We start from the raw sequence: 18838 nt of genomic DNA on the forward strand, positions 1-18838 counted from the left end.
GCTGGGTTCCATCAATCATATGGTCTGCATCCTGACTTTCTTAGGAAAGGCAGGGTGGTCTTCTAGTATCTTTGTTTGTCATGATCACATAAGTATCTCCAGCCATAATGTCTTTGATGCTCAATAGGTTTTTTTGGACGACCATTCAGCCAAAGTTTAACAAAGTTTAACAAGTCCCATTGCTTCTAATGGGAAAGTTTGAAGCACCCTCTTACTGATTTAAATCTGCTTAAATCTAATGCAGGCACATCCCTATCTAAATAAATAAATATGTAGATGGATGAATTCTTAGGCTACCTTTATAAATTCAATACTATTATCACAAGGGTTGACAAACTAGTTCTGTGAGTAGCTGCATGCCATTATTTAGCACTTTTTACTGTTAGGAAGAACAAGGTGCCTTTTCTTTACTGAGGTACAGTTAAGGAATTGCAACTCAAAGCACAAAGAAAGCACTGGAATTACAATCAGTATCAATTTAGATGCTAAATAACTTTTTTGGTGGGGATCTAAAATCTCTACATTTATTTAATGAGCAATTAATTCAGTAAACATTGGAGCACAGATGCACTAAAGTATAGCGTCCTGTTTGCATTTACATATAAAAGCAGCCAATTCCTTGGGGGGGGGGGCAACTTTTAAATTTATGATTAAAACTTGTACTATCAATTTCTGTCTGTCAAATGACAGTTACACATGATGGTTAAGAGCTTTGCTGGACTTGAACTCCTGTCATGTGCTATTTCACTATCCCAGCACTAATCTTTGCACAGTTCTATAAATACTATCTCCCTCCTCCTTCAAGAGGGCTTGACATCTTTTCAAAATGCTGAAGTTTAAAAGGCATACCATGTCCCCATACACATTCTAATAAATTTGATGTAGTTTGATGGGGGGGAATTATGAATCATCAAATTTATCTTCTTCTTTTTTAAAAATAAAAACAGACAATGCTAACAAAATGTTTAGACAAAAGCATGCAATGACATGAATTCACCATGGAGGAAAAGGAGTTCTGATAAGAGAGGAGCCCAGGAAGCAGGATGACACAGATCTATCAAGGCTGAACACGGGTTAAAGAATGTCTCCTGATACATTTTCATTTCTGTCTTCTACTTTTGTTTGTTTATGCATTTTAATCTAAAAGAATTAATAGGAAATCAGGATTCATGAACAGGTCCAGGCTGACCACGTGGAGCACATGCTAAATCTGAGGGAGGAAAGTAACAAAGCGTCATCACCCACCTGACTTCCCCCCCAAATCAACTGAGCTGCTCAAGTGCTTAAGTCAGGAGCCAGTGTGGTGTAGTGGTTAAGAGTGGTAGACTCGTAATCTGGTGAACTGGGTTTGAGTCTCTGCTCCTCCACATGCAGCTGCTGGATGACCTTGGGCTAGTCACACTTCTTTGAAGTCCCTCAGCCCCACTCACCTCACAGAGTGTTTGTTGTGAGGGAGGAAGGGAAAGGAGAATGTTAGCTGCTTTGAGACTCCTTCGTGTAGTGATAAAGTGGGATATCAAATCCAAACTCTTCTTCTTCAGTGGGTTTTTTGTGTGTTCATCTTCAACACTCGAAAAGTACAGTCCTTGCATGTCCCAGCCAGTTGATCCCCTTCTTCAAGAAAAAACAACCCACCCTTATATTGAAGACGGGGTGGTGGTAACTAGCAGTGAAAGGTGGGTGTGTCTTCAGTAGGAGGGATTGTTGGGCTCTGCCAACCCTGCTAATGGACAACCAACTCCACACAGCTCAGGTGGGGCATTTGCTGCTAAGAGACAGTACAAGTCTAATTTTGCCTGGGGAAAACCGAAACAGATATGGACTCAAAGAATCTAAGGCAGCAACAGGTACATACTTACCATTTTCTGGCTGGTCCTTGATATCAGCTTCACTTGGCTGGCTTGGACTTTCAGACTGACTTGAATCTAAAAAACATAAAAATGGCCAAAAATTATAGGAATCAATTGTGGAAATAAGATTTCCAAGTTCCAGACTTTAGATGATATATATTGCAATCTTTCTATGTTTCCATCCGATAGAAAATACAGTATTATATTTTCACTGAACTTTAATGGAGTAATCAGATTACATTACTTAGTTTTTCCATTAATCAAACTTTGTTGTAGAATAAATTCTACAAAATCTGAAACCAAAATTTGTAATTATACAAAACTTTGAAAAACCATGCCGCCAGGCAAAGAATTTGGCTTTGTAATTCAGTGTGGGTTGGGGGGCATGTGAGATTCCCTAATACTGCAATGTCATTATTTTTCAATAGCCTAACAACTTGCTGTTGAGACATTAACCTTTTCATGTTTGTATTATTAACTACCTTTGTATGAAAGCTCAGACGTAATCAGCTGCTTTAATTCACAGCAGCTTCTGAATGAATTTCAGTCTGAATAAAGAGCTATGGGGATTGAACGTTATCATTCTTTTCCAGCCTGTTCCTAAACCCTAGAAACCTCTCTGGTTCTTGATGCCAATGCTTCAGGTTCCCAGAGCTGCAATTCCCAGGGTTGGCATACCTTGAAACTTTGTAAGAGCTGGGGATCACACCTATTTTCCTTTCTTCTCTTAACCTAGATAGCGTGTGAAGCTAGGGAGGATGAAAACTGGAAAAAAGACAGCTGGTGGAAGAACTTCCCATACCTGTGCCTTTCTGAGAGTTAGCTAAAAATGCTCAGAAAAGCTATCTATTACTCTCTTTAAGTGGTGAACTCAAGTGGTGAATGGTGGCAGATTCTGGTGCCAAAGAAGAGCCAATGAGAAACAAGAAGGAATTATTAGCAATGCTCTGGGAAATCTTGAGGTTTCCAGAAGTACAAGGAACAGTTAAAATATCTGAAGTGGGCAATCTCACGAAAAAGAAATGGACCAACGTCATCTGAGCATGCTCAGTAGTCATGGACTGCTGAGTGTCAGTTGGAAGAGAAAACCAGGAAATTGTATGTGTGAGCCTGCAGAAGGAATGAAATGCCCTGCTTCAGCCCCCTGCAACTTATAATATCATGGAAGAAAGCATGGCTGGCTGAAACCAGCATTTTGTTACAGATCCTCCTCCTGTCTAATTGGCATTGATAGAGAGAAGCTTATGCTTGTGGCAACCCTAGAGTTGACTTCACCTTGAATTTTCAAGGTGCAGTGAAATAGTCTGAAATTTGACCACTTTTTAGAGAGAACTCCACGCAAGATCAAAAGGTCATAACACTGTACTGTGATTAAATTGAAAATATTACTTCTATTGCTATGAAGTGATAACACCACCCTTGAGGTATTAACAGCACGGAAAGAAGAAGTACCGCTGTTGACTTTGGGTCAAACTATGATAACATATTACTTTTTGAAAAAGCATGCTAGCTTTTAAGCTAATGAACATTTTAATTATCAGACTACCATAAAGAAACTTTTGATACTCCATATGGATTTTTTTCCACTTCCTGTCAATATGCACTTGTTATAGAGTAAAATAGACAAGCCCGTATCAACTAAGAAACTATAGCTAAAGTACATGAAACAATTTGTATATTTACAATTGTACATCTAAACATCTAAAATAAGTTTCATTCAAATGCATTTTTTCAGTGTGTGTTCAGTTCAACCAAATTGTTAGTGACATAGTGGATTTCAGAATTGGTGTCTTTTTTGCCAAACATTAACAAATAATTTTTCCTTGATTTTTCTAAAGGAAATGAAAATTATTTAAAAAATAAACAACTCATCTAGCTGTGTGCCAAATTTCAGTGATGTGAGATAGCATTATTATACTGTCATTTAAGTTGAAATGGCTTGCATGTTAAAATTTTAATTCTGTAATCGTATGCACCCCTACTTAGGAATAACCCACATGCGACCTACATCTGAGTAAGTATGTTTATGACTGGGCTGCAGGAGTTGCTAACTATTTGTATGCTATTCTTTTGTATGACTGCGGGGGTAGCTGAATTTTTGGCAGCAGTGCTTCAAGGAGCACTTTAACAGGAGGAAATTTTAGATTTTACTAACACACACCATACATCAGCCTATGAGTTTAAATGTTGTTTCTTTGTGTATATATATTTTAAAGTTTTTGTACGTGATTCTTGATCTTGCAATTTTATATGTAAATGCCTAATAAAGGTTTGATAAGTCTAACAAGGCTATTCTTTTAAAGGATGTTCATGCTATTGGGTCACACTGTTTTGTTTTGTTTTTAAATTCAGTATATATAATTGTATACCACTTTTGCCATGGAAGGCTTAGAGGACACACTGGTCAGGAAACAAGACAAGAACCTTATCATTTTTCTTAAACAAGAACAGAACACCAACAGAATACTCCTTACTAACTAAAATTAAATCTAGTGCCATTTAGTGATTAAACCATATGATGACACTGTCTACACGTCACCCAATTTTTGCTGCAGGAAACAATAATCAGCACTACTGAAACATTTGATAGTTCAGGTAATCAGCCACTCAGCTGTAAATTTTGAATTTTTCTAGACCAAACCAGAATGAAGATCTGAATAGCCACATGCTATTAGACTCAAAAGAGGACTCACTCAGTCTTAGTAGATGAACTTGTGTTTTCAGGTACTATCTCTGCATTCAGCAATTGTATCTTCTCAGAATTAGTAAGATGTTGTTGGATTCTTTTATGTATGGGAGATCTGGGAGAGTCATTTATTGTTGACTGGTAAATAGCATCTAACATGTATTTTCTATATCATGTTTATATGAAACTATATTTCTTCTGGTAGTTCTCTCACTGAATTGAACCAGTTATAGAACGCTTCAGAAATCTGAAGAGGCAACGTTTTCTGTCTCATCATCAGTTTGTGGGTTGTGAGTACTAGTGGTTGTGCAGCCATAAATTGGGTTTCATTGTCAACCACGAGTTTATTTGAAATGCCAAAATAGACAAAGTGAACAAAATGTTTCTGTCTTATAAGGTTGCAATAACATGGGTTTTTCCCCCCTTTTCTGATTACAGCATCATTATGCTTTTTCAGATCTATAAAACGTATTTATTTTCTCAGTTGTCTTGATATCTGGGACCAATGATTCATGCTACAATACTTCCTAATATTGCATTCCTCCATCCTTTCCGGCTTCATTCCCATTTTGTGGGGGACAAGGGTATGGAGATTCTGCATGCTGTTTGTATGATTCGTGCTTTGGTGTCAGGTATTAAAACAAAGTCCACAGGATCAATGTCCCAAAACATTCTTTCTATTTCTCCAACTCTCCATAGTGCCATTTCGACATACTGCATGATTTAGGAGATTATCCAGGTTATGGCTTCTGAGCTCTTTGATGGAAGCAAGTCCTCCCATAAACTACATTTCTCTTGTGGATGAAATGGGCATCAAACTTGGTCAGAACAGTCTCATAGTTGTGTTTAAGGCCTACTTCAGCAAAGATGAAAGATTTGTAAGCATTGCAAAGTTTTGTGGGTGACATGCAAATCTGTACAAAATAAAAAATAAAAAGAATTCCTTCCAGTAGCACCTTAGAGAACAACTGCTTGTCCAATATAGAGAGCTGAAGGGCACTGTTGGCAGATGGACAACAGGCCACACCCTACGCCAAAGGATAAATGGACATAAATCTGATATTAGGAATTACAAGACAGAGAAACCAGTAGGAGAACACTTCAATCTCCCAGGACATTCTATACAAGATTTCAAAGTAGCTGTCTTAATATAAAGGAATTTCAGAAATAGACTGGAAAGAGAAGTTGCTGAATTGCAACTCATTACCAAACTTAAAACCATGGAGAGACCTGGTCTGAACAAAGACATTGGATTCTTATCTCATTATACATGACAAAGCTATTTTTAGCCATCTCACCCCTTGCTTTTTCCTGTAAGACCAATTGCAGTCATTAACAGTTGTCAACAGGTTTTCCACACCTATCAGCCAATCACCCATTCCCACCACCCTTCTGAGTAATACCCCTCCCCACTCTCTCACTATATATAGCTAAGGGTCTGGTGACTTCTGTTTCAGTGTATCTGAAGAAGTGTGCATGCACACAAAAGCTCATACCAAGAACAAACTTAGTTGGTCTCTAAGGTGCTACTATACTGGAAGGAATTTTTTTTATTTTTTATTTTGTTTTGACTATGGCAGACCAACACAGCTACCTACCTGTAAATGCAAATCTGTATTTCTATTCAAATCAAGCTATTACAGGATTATTAAAGGGAATGTGTCTGCTGCAGAAAATGGTGCTAATTTTCTTTGTCAGAAATTTGGTGCATTTAAAACTTGACCTCCCATACCATGTCATGGAACACTTAGAGGAAGCAGCTAGGAAGCTAGACAATATTTATTGCGCCTCAAAACAAAAACAGCACCATCAGGAAACACCCAACTATACCGGAGTTCAGTGCCTTCTAGGGTCTAAAATATATAATAGGCTACTGATTGACATGTACAATTACAAAAGTATTAGAATGAAGTATTATATATAAACAAGTAATGTAAAAGGATATTGTGATATTATGTTGCAAACAAGGAATAAAAAACTATACTATGTTGTTCTTGGATTTGAAATACAATAAAGCTTGGATGCCACAAATTTATCCCAGAATTTATACTTTTTCTGACTTAGTTTATTCATTCTGGCTATCTTTAAATTTAGTCTGTTTTTGAAAAGACCCTTCAGTCTTTTCGGCTACCATCAGGATTAAACATGGGAACTATGACTCTGAAGAAAGCAAATTACCAAAATGTTTCAAAACAAAATATAATTCTGTTTCCTTGATTTTTATTCAGATACTGAAGATAATTTGACACAGTCAAGAGTTTTAGTGTTTGCTTATTAAAGAGGAAATTCACAGAGCGGTCCAAAAAATGCAAAGTACACAGCACAGTTTTCATTTGGTTCACACACCACAGCCCTATTCAATAGTACACTGACTGTAACTTCCCTATTTTGGATTCCTAAAAAGATAACTCAAAATCCAGCTTTTACTGTATATTACACACTTTTGTGTTCTGATGCACACAAAAAATATCCAGTGAAATCAATGTACAGAGTAGATAACAAATTTAATTTATGAAAATGAAAGAATTTTTCATCCACGTTTGAATTAAATTAATATTACTTAATATTATTACTTAATATAAATTCAGGTTAGGCATTTATTTAATTTTTCTCCCTCCACACACACACTCATACACACAAATACACAAACACACAGAGGTAATGTTATATTCCACCACCTACATAAATTAAGATTGATGCAAAAAAGCATAACCATATAGATACTAAATTGGTGTTTCCCTCAAAGCAGGTTTTATTGCTGTTAGGGCAGGTAAGATAAATAATTATAAAATTATTACAAAAACAGGGCAGTTCTGATCCAACTAAAGATAATAATTTTAAAATCTCATTAATTTCAATGGAAGAAAGTTAAACATATACCGTATTTTCCGGCGTATAGGACGACTGGGCGTATAAGACGACCCCCCAACTTTTCCAGTTAAAATATAGACTTTGAGATATACTCGATCGCAGATTCTCCACTTGGCGTATAAGACGACCCCCGACTTTTGAGAAGATTTTCCTGGATTAAAAAGTAGTCTTATACGCCAGAATATACAGTACATAACTGCTGCTGAAATCAATGGAATTTAAAAGCAGTTTGTGCCCAGTATTATTAAAGTGAGACTTTAATTTATTACAGATGGAGATAGAGCCATTATAGTAAAGTAAATTATTAGCCACACACATCCAGTAATCTAGTTTGAGGAAACATTTGCTGGTGGATTCCAACAAATCATAAACATCACAGTATTGGAAGGGGGGGGGAACCTATAGATAAGTTTTTCCGGGGCTGTATCAGCTAGTTATATGGCGGTGCTCCCACGGAATTGTACTGTGGAGTTTCTGAGTGGACTTTCTCTTCTCCATTCTCCTTTCCATTGTCAGTGGTGGCAGCAACAGGAGGATCTTGGGTGTGTTGCAAGGGGAGAGTTCTGGACACACTGTGAGGGGGGGATGGGGTTGTCAATGGCTTGGGAGAGGTTGGTAGCTAGGCTGGGGTGGTGAAGGAGAAGGGGCTGTGAAGTGAAGAGGGAGGGAGTGAGTTGTGAGGGGATAGGGGCTTGGGGCAAGGTGTAAAGGGAGGGATTTGGCAAGCGATGGATGGGTAGGTGGGGTGGGCAACAATGGAAAGGAAGACAGCCCCTAGTAATCACATATATTTCCTCTACTTTGCTGAATATACTGTGTCTGATAAGAGAAAAGGCATGACAGGTGAGCCAAACTTTCTTCTTCTGATGCAGCATCTGATTTCATGATCAGGTTTTCTGAGACTTTTTAGCCCTTAGACAGGATTTCTTGACTTTCACAGGCACAGTAATATTATATCAAAATCTTAACTCAGATCCTGAAACTTTATCAGTCTCTAAAAACCACAGAAAGCAGCAGCCTCTTTCTCTAACATAGACAAAGCCTTTTGACCTTTTTGATTCAAAGAATTCTACTCTCTATTTTCCCCCTGACAACTTGGGGATAAACCTATAAACCTATTAACAATTGGAACTGAGAAGACAACAGGTGATTCAAACCCCAAAAGTCATTATTCATAATGAATAATAATGACATTTATAAATAAACATTTGCAGAGGACTATGAGTAGAAGATTGAAGGAAAAGAAATACTATTATATCTCCATTGAAATTATTTTTTGAGGAAGAGTAATATATACTATCACTGATCTTTGCCCACCTATGGCTTTTCTTTCACATGTGGAAATTGCTTTTGCTGTCTTGAGTTGCAATATTGAACATATACCGTGTTTCTCCTAAAATAAGACACCGTCTTATATTTTTTTTCCCTCAACAAAACACAGTATGGCTTATTTTCAGGGGATGTCTTATTTTAACCGCATCGCACCAGTACGCTGCATAGCCACGCCTCTCCAGGCTGTTTTAATGGGAGGTGCCGCATCACTATGGCTTATTTTCGGGGTATGGCTTATTTTCGGGAAACGGCTTATATTTCGCAAATGCATCGAAATCCTGCTATGGCTTATTTTATGGCCATGTCTTATTTTAGGAGAAACAGGGTACACAGTGAAGGAACTGTCAGTGAACCCAGCAGCACCCAACTATGTCTGAATGAACATGTTTAGGACTAGGTTATACATATTTTAGTTTCATGGAGTCAAAGGACAATGCTATGGGACAACACTCATGTCTCTTAACATCTAAAAACCCAGTAGGTATAGTTTTCTGAGAGTAGTAGTCACTGGTAGTGTCAATTGGGAGTCTGATTTGAATAACAGGCAGAACTTTGTGGGATGGCATATTTCCCCCATGAACGCTTTTCAGAAAATCACCCCCCCCACCCCGGTGATCCCTTGCTAGGTATATAATCGAAGGACTCAGAAAGAAGTATGGTGAGGACAGGCATTTCCAGTGTCAGTGATGTGCATGGAGAGGACAGAGCCATTAATGGCAAGAAAATGAAGCTTTACACCATGGAGGAAACTTTGGGATAAGTCTGTACGCTTTCTTGGGTAAGTATAAAGTGATGCAGGACTGCCTGAGGGTACTCCAACAGTGTTCCCTAACCCCCCCCCCCAAATCCCTATCCCTAGCCTAAGGTGGGCATTTGAAAAAATAATAATTAGATGGATTTGCTTACCACCTGCAACTTACACCAGCTTCCAATTTTCCCTCAGCAGTATAGATACAGGTATATTCAAGTTTTTGCTCAAGTGCTCTTCACTGCTCTACCCTACCCCTTAACTTCAAAGTCCTTTCCTTTTCAGCAACTCTATTTACCTAAATTGTACCCCATTAACTCCTGAGAAAAAAGGTTCCACACAGTGGTAAAATCACAGCAACCCTAGCCTCATTTTTGTGAGAGGTCTCTTAATTCCCATACACTGGGAAAGAGATTATCTTTGATAATAGAAATGTAAATCAAAGCTTGCTGTTGTTTATTCCAGACAGACATTTCTGTGTTAAGTCTGTTTATCAGGCAACACTCTGTCTAAGCCAGGAAGCAGTCAGCCTTTGTGAGAAGATGTCTGCAAATATATTTCCCAGGAGCCCTTGCAGCAAACTTTTGTGGCCAATCCCCCCAACCTCCCACTCCTTGTTACTTTACCAGAAAATTGTACTTAGACAGCCCATAAGTAGATGAGCAAAAACAACTAGCTAGACTATGCTGATGAGCATGAATGAAACCAAAACATGTGCGCACAGTCTGCTGCCCTTTATTCTAAGCAGACTTTGTGTATTACATCTGTTTAGCAAGCAACACTTTGTCTGAGTTGTCCTGCTTTGTAAAAAGGAGTTCCCAGAAACTCCAAGGTGACTTTTTTTTGGGGGGGGGGAAGGGGGTTGCACAAAAGATCCTTATTTCAGGCTATATCTCATGAACTGCATATATAATACAGTATGATTATGATATTTACAAGACTCAAAAAAATATAGAATTTGGCTTCAGTTTAAGTTACTCTATTTTTTGCAGGAACAATGTACTGGTATGGAGTGATAGGCAACAGAGTTTCAGAGGGGAGGGGAATTTGTTACTAGTTTTTAATACACTTATAAATGTTTGCTTTTTTAGAGGTTTGCTCCCTTTGTTTATTACTAGACCATATTTCTTTTGTAGCGGCATACATTAACTTTTGACTTAATTCATACTGTCATAAAAGGCTTCCGGCTTTATGAAAATATTCTTAAAACACTACACAACTATGCTAAAAAAGACAACAACACAGGAGGAGAAAATCTGTTGCCCAGAGGAATTAAAACCCAAATTTTCAGGCTTCCCCTCCCCCGAAGACAAAATAAACTTGTTTGTATTCTCCTCAGTCGTGTTGTATGCATCAGCAACTAAAAACAAAGAAACTTTTAGCTGCTCAGACAAAATGCAGAAGCTCCCCAAACGACAAAGCAAGCGGGGTGGGAGGAGGGGGGGTAGCTGGGAAGCATTCAAAAAGTCTGACAGTCCATTCAATATACGGATGATGGCCATAATGCATCCAGGGTCCCCTTGCTAATTAAATATGCATTGGCACAGTTTTGATCGATGCAAGCCATGGATCAGATGACACACCTGCAAAATCGTGAGCCCAGAGCTCCCAGGGAAAAAAAGGGGGGAAATACAGCCTGTCTCCTTATCTTTGTTTTCAAAGGCTCTCAATTTCTGTGCTTAGATATCTAATTTAATTCTCTCACCCCTCAGCAAACTGGATTAGGAAAGTCAATACTGCCTTTGTGCATCGACAGGAACACACAGCTTTCCTTTTATTCAATTTAGCCGTGACCTTTAGACAAAGATAATGACAACTGTCTAAAAGAAAGGTACAGCTTCAAGGAAGGAGCTCTTGAGGGGCCTCCTGCAGTTCCACCACTCTGGATTTGCCTGCAAGACGTGAGTCAAGATTAGGAGGGAACCCTTAAAAAACGAAAACAAAACCCTCTTATATGCAACCAACATTAACCTGCACCTTAAAGCACTTAATAAAGAACTTTTTGTTCAGCACCCAGTCCTGGGACTTGCACTCACTTCCTAACTGGTTGCCAAGGAAAGTAACAATGGCTCCAATGGTATACTGATTAGGGGTTGGCCGTTTAGAAAAAGGAGATGAAGAAAATTCCAAAAGGGGGGGGGAGAGAAGAGTTGAATTAGCATAGGTATGAGTACTTATACCTTTGCAGCAATAGCTGGATCTGAATAAAAGTTGTGAAGATTCTACAACCCAAAATTCACCATGAAAACATTCCAAATTTGAGATCATTTATGGCTCTTTCAAAAGAGCTGGAATTAACCTCACTTCTTATTGGTGCTCCTACTATCACTGGTTAGTACCAAAGTGTTCATTGGTGCTGGCACATTTATCATTTCTTTGATCATAATACTTGGACTGGCTCTTCATTCTTCTATGGCAATAAGTTACCACAATGGTGTAGCACATGCAAAGTTTCCAGGCTGCTTTTACTTTATGGTAAAATATGTTTTGTGGCTAGTCATAGGCTCCTATTATCTGAGCCATGTCAAAGGTATTATGCTGGAAGGAGGTAGGGTGATAACAACACAACCCTTGTAATACAGAAGAAAGTATTAATGGAAACTTGCATTCCTGAGCATCCACAATATGAAAAAATAAAGAACAACATGGGTCAACAATTGATGCCCCCCTTATCTTAGAGAACTTAAGATCACATTTCATCATTATAAACTCCAAACTGAAAATATATATCTATTCAAATTAGAGTCTCCGTCCTCCTATCCATTTCCTAACCTGCCCTTACGAAAGATTTACATTATCCACTTCTATGAATTCTAACGTGATTTAAATTTATTGGGCCATTTAAAATTTTAGAGAGCTTCCAATTGGATCTGTATGGCTTTCTAGACATATGCAGAGTTCAGTTATTTAAAATTAATTGCAGTACAATAATTTTAAATTACTTCACACTGTACTAATCTCAAGTGCTTTGAAATATCTGAACTGCCCTACTTAGAGCCATCATAGTTCTGCTGCATATGCGCACCACAGAGCAGTTTAAAATGCTGATCGGACCTTTGATGATTTATGCCAACAAGCAGGCAGACATGGTGGGCCCATTGTTAATTATAGTGTCCAAATTTTAAAAAATTATTCCAGATCATTTTTTACTCTAGATCTTTCCCTTAAACCTGTCATCTCAGTGTAATCTGAAAAGTGGCTGTAAAATAGTGACAATATTAACTGTGTTATGACAAAGATAGATTATAAAATATATAGGGAGAAATTCAACACTGAGCTGGTGATTTCATCATGGCAAACTTTTCAGCTTGCCAGATGGAACAATCCCTCCTCTTCGCACCCAACACACTGTTCTGCGTGTTCTCCTAATCCCCCTCCCAAGCCAGTTTTGGAGAATGCACAAGTGGGGGCTTCTCCTGATGAGAATGAAATTGCAATAGTGCTTTTACACCAGAAGGGCATAATATAAATGTCTTACTAAGTAAATAATAAAACAGTTGGCCAACAGGATTCTTACCACTGAGACGAATTATCTCACTACTACTCCAACAGTATAAGATATGCTTCACTGTTCAGGATAGAATGTGTACTGGTATCAGTACATAGCCTTGGCCCAGTATACCCGAAGGAGCATCTTCACTCCCATCGTTCAGCCTGGACACTGAGGTCCAGCGCCGAGGGCCTTCCGGCGGTTCCCTCACTGCGAAATGTGAGGTTGCAGGGAACCAGGCAGAGGGCCTTCTCGGTAGTGGCGCCTGCCCTGTGGAACTCCCTCCCATCAGATGTCAAGGAAATAAACAACTATCTAACTTTTAGAAGACACCTGAAGGCAGCACTGTATGAAGAAGTTTTTAATATTTGTTGTTTGAGTATGTTCTGATATATGCTGTGAGCTGCCCAGAGTGGGTGGGGTATAAATAATAAATTATTATCATCATCATCATCATCATCATCAAAGACTGCCTCAACGACCCTTTCCTGTGGTTTCTCTGTCAATAATTTTCCAAGCAGCAAGCAAAAAACAGCACTTCAAAAATCTCAAAAAATATAAACCAAAACTGCAGCGTCAAAACCAAAGTTTAGGAACAGGGAAGGCATTTTCATTCCCCTTCAATGTAGCAGTTTTCTTTCCTCAAGGCTATACAAATCTCAGAAACTACACTAACATATTTTCCAGCTTTGTTTTCTCTTTTAGTTTATATATACACACACATTCTTTGTTCTAGATCGGGGGTCAGCAACCTGTGGCTCCGGAGCCGCATGCGGCTCTTTTACACGGCTGCCGCGGCTCTGGGGCTCCGGGGCAGATAAGCGCGCCCACTTCTCCAGCTGGCCAGCGGAAGCGACCGCCCTCCAGCTGGCCGGCGGCCCGTCCTCCGGAGGCTGAGGGCGCTGCTCAGGGGCGTACCCAGGATCACATGGCCTTGAACAGCGGGGCAGCGGGGCTCGGAGGCGGTGGAGACGCAGTAGAGGTGGCGCAGCTCAGCTGAGGGCTCTGGCGGGGACTCCTTCGGCGCGCACTCAGGGGCGTACCCAGGATCACATGGCCTTGAACAGCGGGGCAGCGGGGCTCGGAGGCGGTGGAGACGCAGTAGAGGTGGCGCAGCTCAGCTGAGGGCTCTGGCGTGCACTCCTTCGGGAAGAGATGGAGCTGGGCGAGCGGGAGGGGGAACTTTGAAGACCCCGCCTCCGAAGCAGGCGTCCATGGGAGAGGCCGCCCCCCCCCAAGCCTGCCTGGCGGGACCAACCCTGCCCAGCTCCGGGAGTCTTCCTAGCGTGGGAGGCGGCCTTGGGGCAGACAGGGGAGCTCCGGGGTCGGCAGCTATGTGGGACCCCGCGGCATCCAGAGGCACCTGGGAGGCGGGACAGGATGGGGGCAGGAAGGGGGCCTTTGGACGCGTGCCCGCACGGGCACTGGAGGCCAGGACTCCTCGGCTGGGTCGTGGGACCGCGGGGGCGGGCTGGCCGCGGTTCCTCTCGGAAGGCTGCTGGCTGCTGCGTTGAGGCGACGACGAGGTAGGCAGCTGTGGGCTGGGCCAGGGGCGGCAGGTGGCAGGCGAGGGCGAGGGGGGAAGCCCTCTTTTTAAAAATGGTCGAGGAAGCGGTGCCTGTTTCCCTGCCGCTGCCTCCTTCGCTCCTGGTTCCGCTCGCAGCATCAGACCGCGCTCTCGCAGGCGCGCGTCTCTCTCCGCCCCGGAGCAAGGCCGGGACGTTTTGCAGTTTTTCCTCTGTCCTGAGTGTGTGTTAGGGGAGCCTTGACAAAGCACCTGTTGGCGTGGAAGAGAGGAGTCCTAACTTGGATCTGTGTTCATGTGCAAAATCTATCGCCACTGTCATTAAGGGGGCAGGGAACTCCCCTAAAAAGGTTTGAACACTACGAACTACTACAGCCACCTGTATGCAAGTCAGCACAAACATCACAGGCTTCTCTGGTGCAATTCTGTGCTTTATTTAGCAAGAGAGGAGGTTGGAAGAGGTGAACATAGCCTCTGGTCTGAAATATTAAGAGTAAAAGACACTAAGATTATTGTAAAAGCCAGCAGTCTTCAATTAGACATGGGACAAACATTTAACACAAGTGTGCAGTTGAGGACTCATTTTTAAAAAAACACACAAATCAAATATTTGTATGCTGTTGCAACCCACCTTGGATCAGGCTGTGACCTGGTAGTGGTCCCCAGGGTGGATAAAAATGAATGATTTTTTTTAAAAAAAAAAAATGGATTTTTTTTATTTAAATAGGATTTTTTTTATTTAAATCGGATTTTTTTTATTTAAATTGGATTTTTAAAAATAAAATGCAGTGTTATATTTGTTTTAAATGTCGCAGTGGTTTTGCGGCTCCCAGATTTTTTTTCCCCTTCGGAAACGGGTCCAAGTGGCTCTTTTGGTCTTAAAGGTTGCAGACCCCTGTTCTAGATGGACAGCCAAGAATGGCAGCAGATATAGCTGAAGATCAAATAATAGGTAAGAATCACTTGGCTGTTCTTTAATTTATATCTGTTGTCACGCCAGGTGAATGGGGTGTACCAAAGCAGTACATCCCCACAATGTAGTGTGCGCCACTGGGCAGTAAAGAAAGGGTATACTCCAAATAAAGTGAACACTAACTCTCCTGTTAAGAAGAAAGAATTAGTCTAGGATAGCCTGAAGTACTGTATGCCCAAACACAGCATTTGCAGATGAAAGTGTCTCAATTCTGTAGTATCTTACAAAGAGATATGAAGCTTATCTATACGCCTCCAGGGACAATCCAGATTGCAGGGCACAGCAAGATGCTGGTCCCCCTTGCAAATGAGATATGACATATAATGCAGAGGAAGTCCCAGGGTTTCTTTTTCTTTTTCAAAGTTTCTAAAATGCAGGGCTTGAGCAACTTTTCAATGGAGGAAGTAAACACCTTCATACTCCTATTAAAATGTCACAGTTATGAAAAAGAGGAATCCCAATAATAAATTAGACCAGAAAAGAGAGAAAGAGAACCATGCCAGTTCTTGCCAACAGTATATATAAAAAAGGCACCAGCCTATGTCTTCTTCACACAAACAGAATGGTTCTTCACCTCCAACCAGAATTTAAGACTGACAGCCAAATTGGACAGAATGGGGACACACTATGCACTTTTCTGTCAGCCCAGCTCTGATAGCAGTTTGGGGTGAAAAGTACCAAAAGCAATGGAAAAGGTTGGGGAGGAGGCAATATGACGCTCTCATCAACCTTGCGCTTCTTTTGTTGTAAAAATCAGACCCAACCCTCCACTTTGTAAGTGAATGGTGTGCAGAAACAGAAGGGCCTGCCCGATCATGTTTTAAAGCCTGGATTGAGGTGAAGAACCATTGTGACATATGAAAGGCATAAAAGGTAAAGGTAAAGGAACCCCTGACCGTTAAGTCTAGTTGCGGATTACTCTGGGGTTGCGGCGCTCATTTTGCTTTACTGGCTGAGGGAGCCGGCGGCGTTTGTCCGCAGACAGTTTTTCCGGGTCATGTGGCCAGCATGACTAAGCCACTTCTGGAGAACCAGAACAGCGCATGGAAATACCATTTACCTTCCCGCTGGAGAGGTACCTATTTATCTAATTGCACTTTCACTTGCTTTCAAACTGCTAGGTTGGCAGGAGCAGGAACCGAACAACGGGAGCTGACCCCGTCACGGGGATTTGAACTGCCAACCTTCTGATCGGCAAGCCCTAGGCTCTGTGGTTTACAGCGCCACCCGCGTCCCTGTTATGAAAGGCATACTCGCTCACAAATATAGGCTGGCCTGGCACAGAACCCAGCTCCAACACCCTCCTGGCAGAAGAGATAAGAAATGATATTTTCAATGCATAAGAAATAACACAATACTGTGCATAATGTATCAAAGGAAGTCTTAATATAGGTTCTAAAAAGTGAACAGCACTTGCCCTTAAAAAAATCTTATATGAAGAAGTCTGGAAATTATGCTCTCTATGACTTCAAGGTGTCTCTTTAAAGTATTCAGTTTGAGAACCTCATCCTGACAATCTTGCAAGAAATCTCAAACCCTGACTTTAGTAGGTTTGGATACCAAGTGAATGACACCATGAGATGATAATTTTTCTTTTCAGAAGAAAGTCGGCAGTCTACAAATATGCCTCCTTGTCAGAATAACCTTGAATGCTTCCTGTTCAGTTGCTGGGTGGATTTATGGATTGGGATGGACCAATGTACTTTGTCATAAAATCTTCATCTGTGACCTTAGCAGGGTGACTAACTACATTCAGGTCCAACAATCTTGGGAAGCAAGGGCTGAAAGGCTAATGTGGAATCTTAATGATTATTTCAGTTTCCTCCACCTTGTTCTCCTTGATAGACCATTTGTTGGAGTCCAGTTCTGATTACTTAGCTAGCCCATCTGATAGTTTAGAAGACATCTGAAGTGGACAACTGCAACCAGTTGGGCCCAGGAGATCTACTGATGGCTCTTCATTTCTTCAGTCTCATGTTGTACAAGTGGGCAAGGAAATTTCCTCCCTGTGCTTTGCAGCTAAATGACAGAAGGGCTTACTGTATCACTCTGAGTTTTGGCATACTTAATTAAAAATACTCTTCTACATGGGGTTACTATGTACTCTGAATCCAATGTGAAACCAGAGTGGATAGGGATTCAGACTGGTATCAATATTTACCAAAAAACCTATCTAGTTCTACAAGTGATGTCCTTAAACCAGTAAATTAAACCAGTCAATTAAAATCAGTACTATCAACCCTAATGTCTGTCTGGTGTCTCTTAGGAAGAGGTCTTTCTAAGACCCATTTTCTGAAACATTTTTAATATTGGAAGTCCCCTACCACATATCACATAGGGTATTCTAATGGGGCCAAAGATATGCAATCCACTGGGTTAAGTTATCTTCATTTTTAACAAGAAACTCCACCACAATGAATTAGAGAAACCTCATCTGTTCCAATATATCAGAATACTTAAGGATAAAAAACACACCAAACAACAACAACAACAACAACAATCACCCACATTGAGTGTTCAAGTTTGTTGAGGTGGGAGGTCAATATTTATTTGATCAATTCTTAGCAGCACAATAAATCAGTGAGCAAAAACATGACTCTAGCAAAGTTAATTTTAAATGATAGTTTCATGTAGTGGCTGAAATATTAATATTTGCTGGAGCATGAACCTAACATCTTTGATACAGCTTCTATGTCAATTTGGCTAAATTCATATTCAGTTGCAGTAGGCAAAAGCATTTTTTTCATGATGACTTGTCATTTCTTGGTCTTTATTTCAAACAATGTGCTTCCTTTTCAAGTTTTTTTTAAAAGACCTTTTTGGGGGGAACAAACTATCTGAAAATATACTGAACTACAGAAAACAGATTTGAGCACAATTTCTAAGTTCCTGATTCTGCCAGTCTTACACAATTGTACTGTTTCTTATACCCATCTCATACCCTAACCAACACTTTTTCTTTTAATCAACTGAGACCAAAGTAGCATATTTGTCCTCTTCGGGCTGCTGCAGCCTAGGCCCTTGGTATATACTAAAACAAAAGGTCGTGTCAAGTTCATATGTTGTTCATACGTGCATAAATTTTCCCCTACACCTTTGCATACCCATATAGGTAAAAGTCAAATACACAAACATCCTTATTTCACACAGCATCAGAGGGAGTTGCTTACAAGAAAACTGAATTGGAATTTAGAAACAAACCCAAATGTCATTATATTAAGGGTGCATTATACAGTAGTTACATCTGTATCATTATAGGCATTCCTAAAACAGATTTGTTGTGCCATGATAAAGTTCCCTCCCCCTTTTAATCTGATAGCCTGTTGGTAAGTTGTTCATGAAGATGCTAGAGTTAAAAACTTG

The 18838-nt window shown here is 40.4% G+C and overlaps 1 protein-coding gene across 10 annotated transcripts in view; it reads right to left on the minus strand.

Annotated features, from left to right (window-relative positions):
- Positions 1-18838, minus strand: part of NFIA (nuclear factor I A) — a 398911-nt gene that overhangs the window by 113835 nt on the left and 266238 nt on the right. For all 10 annotated transcript variants that reach the window (XM_033151951.1, XM_033151947.1, XM_033151946.1 and 7 more), the window contains exon 3: positions 1860-1925. In XM_033151951.1, the coding sequence (XP_033007842.1) occupies positions 1860-1925 (66 nt within the window). The remainder of the gene's footprint in view (positions 1-1859; positions 1926-18838) is intronic.

This window comes from Lacerta agilis, chromosome 6 (genome assembly GCF_009819535.1).
Source record: "Lacerta agilis isolate rLacAgi1 chromosome 6, rLacAgi1.pri, whole genome shotgun sequence".
Classification (NCBI taxonomy): domain Eukaryota; kingdom Metazoa; phylum Chordata; class Lepidosauria; order Squamata; family Lacertidae; genus Lacerta; species Lacerta agilis.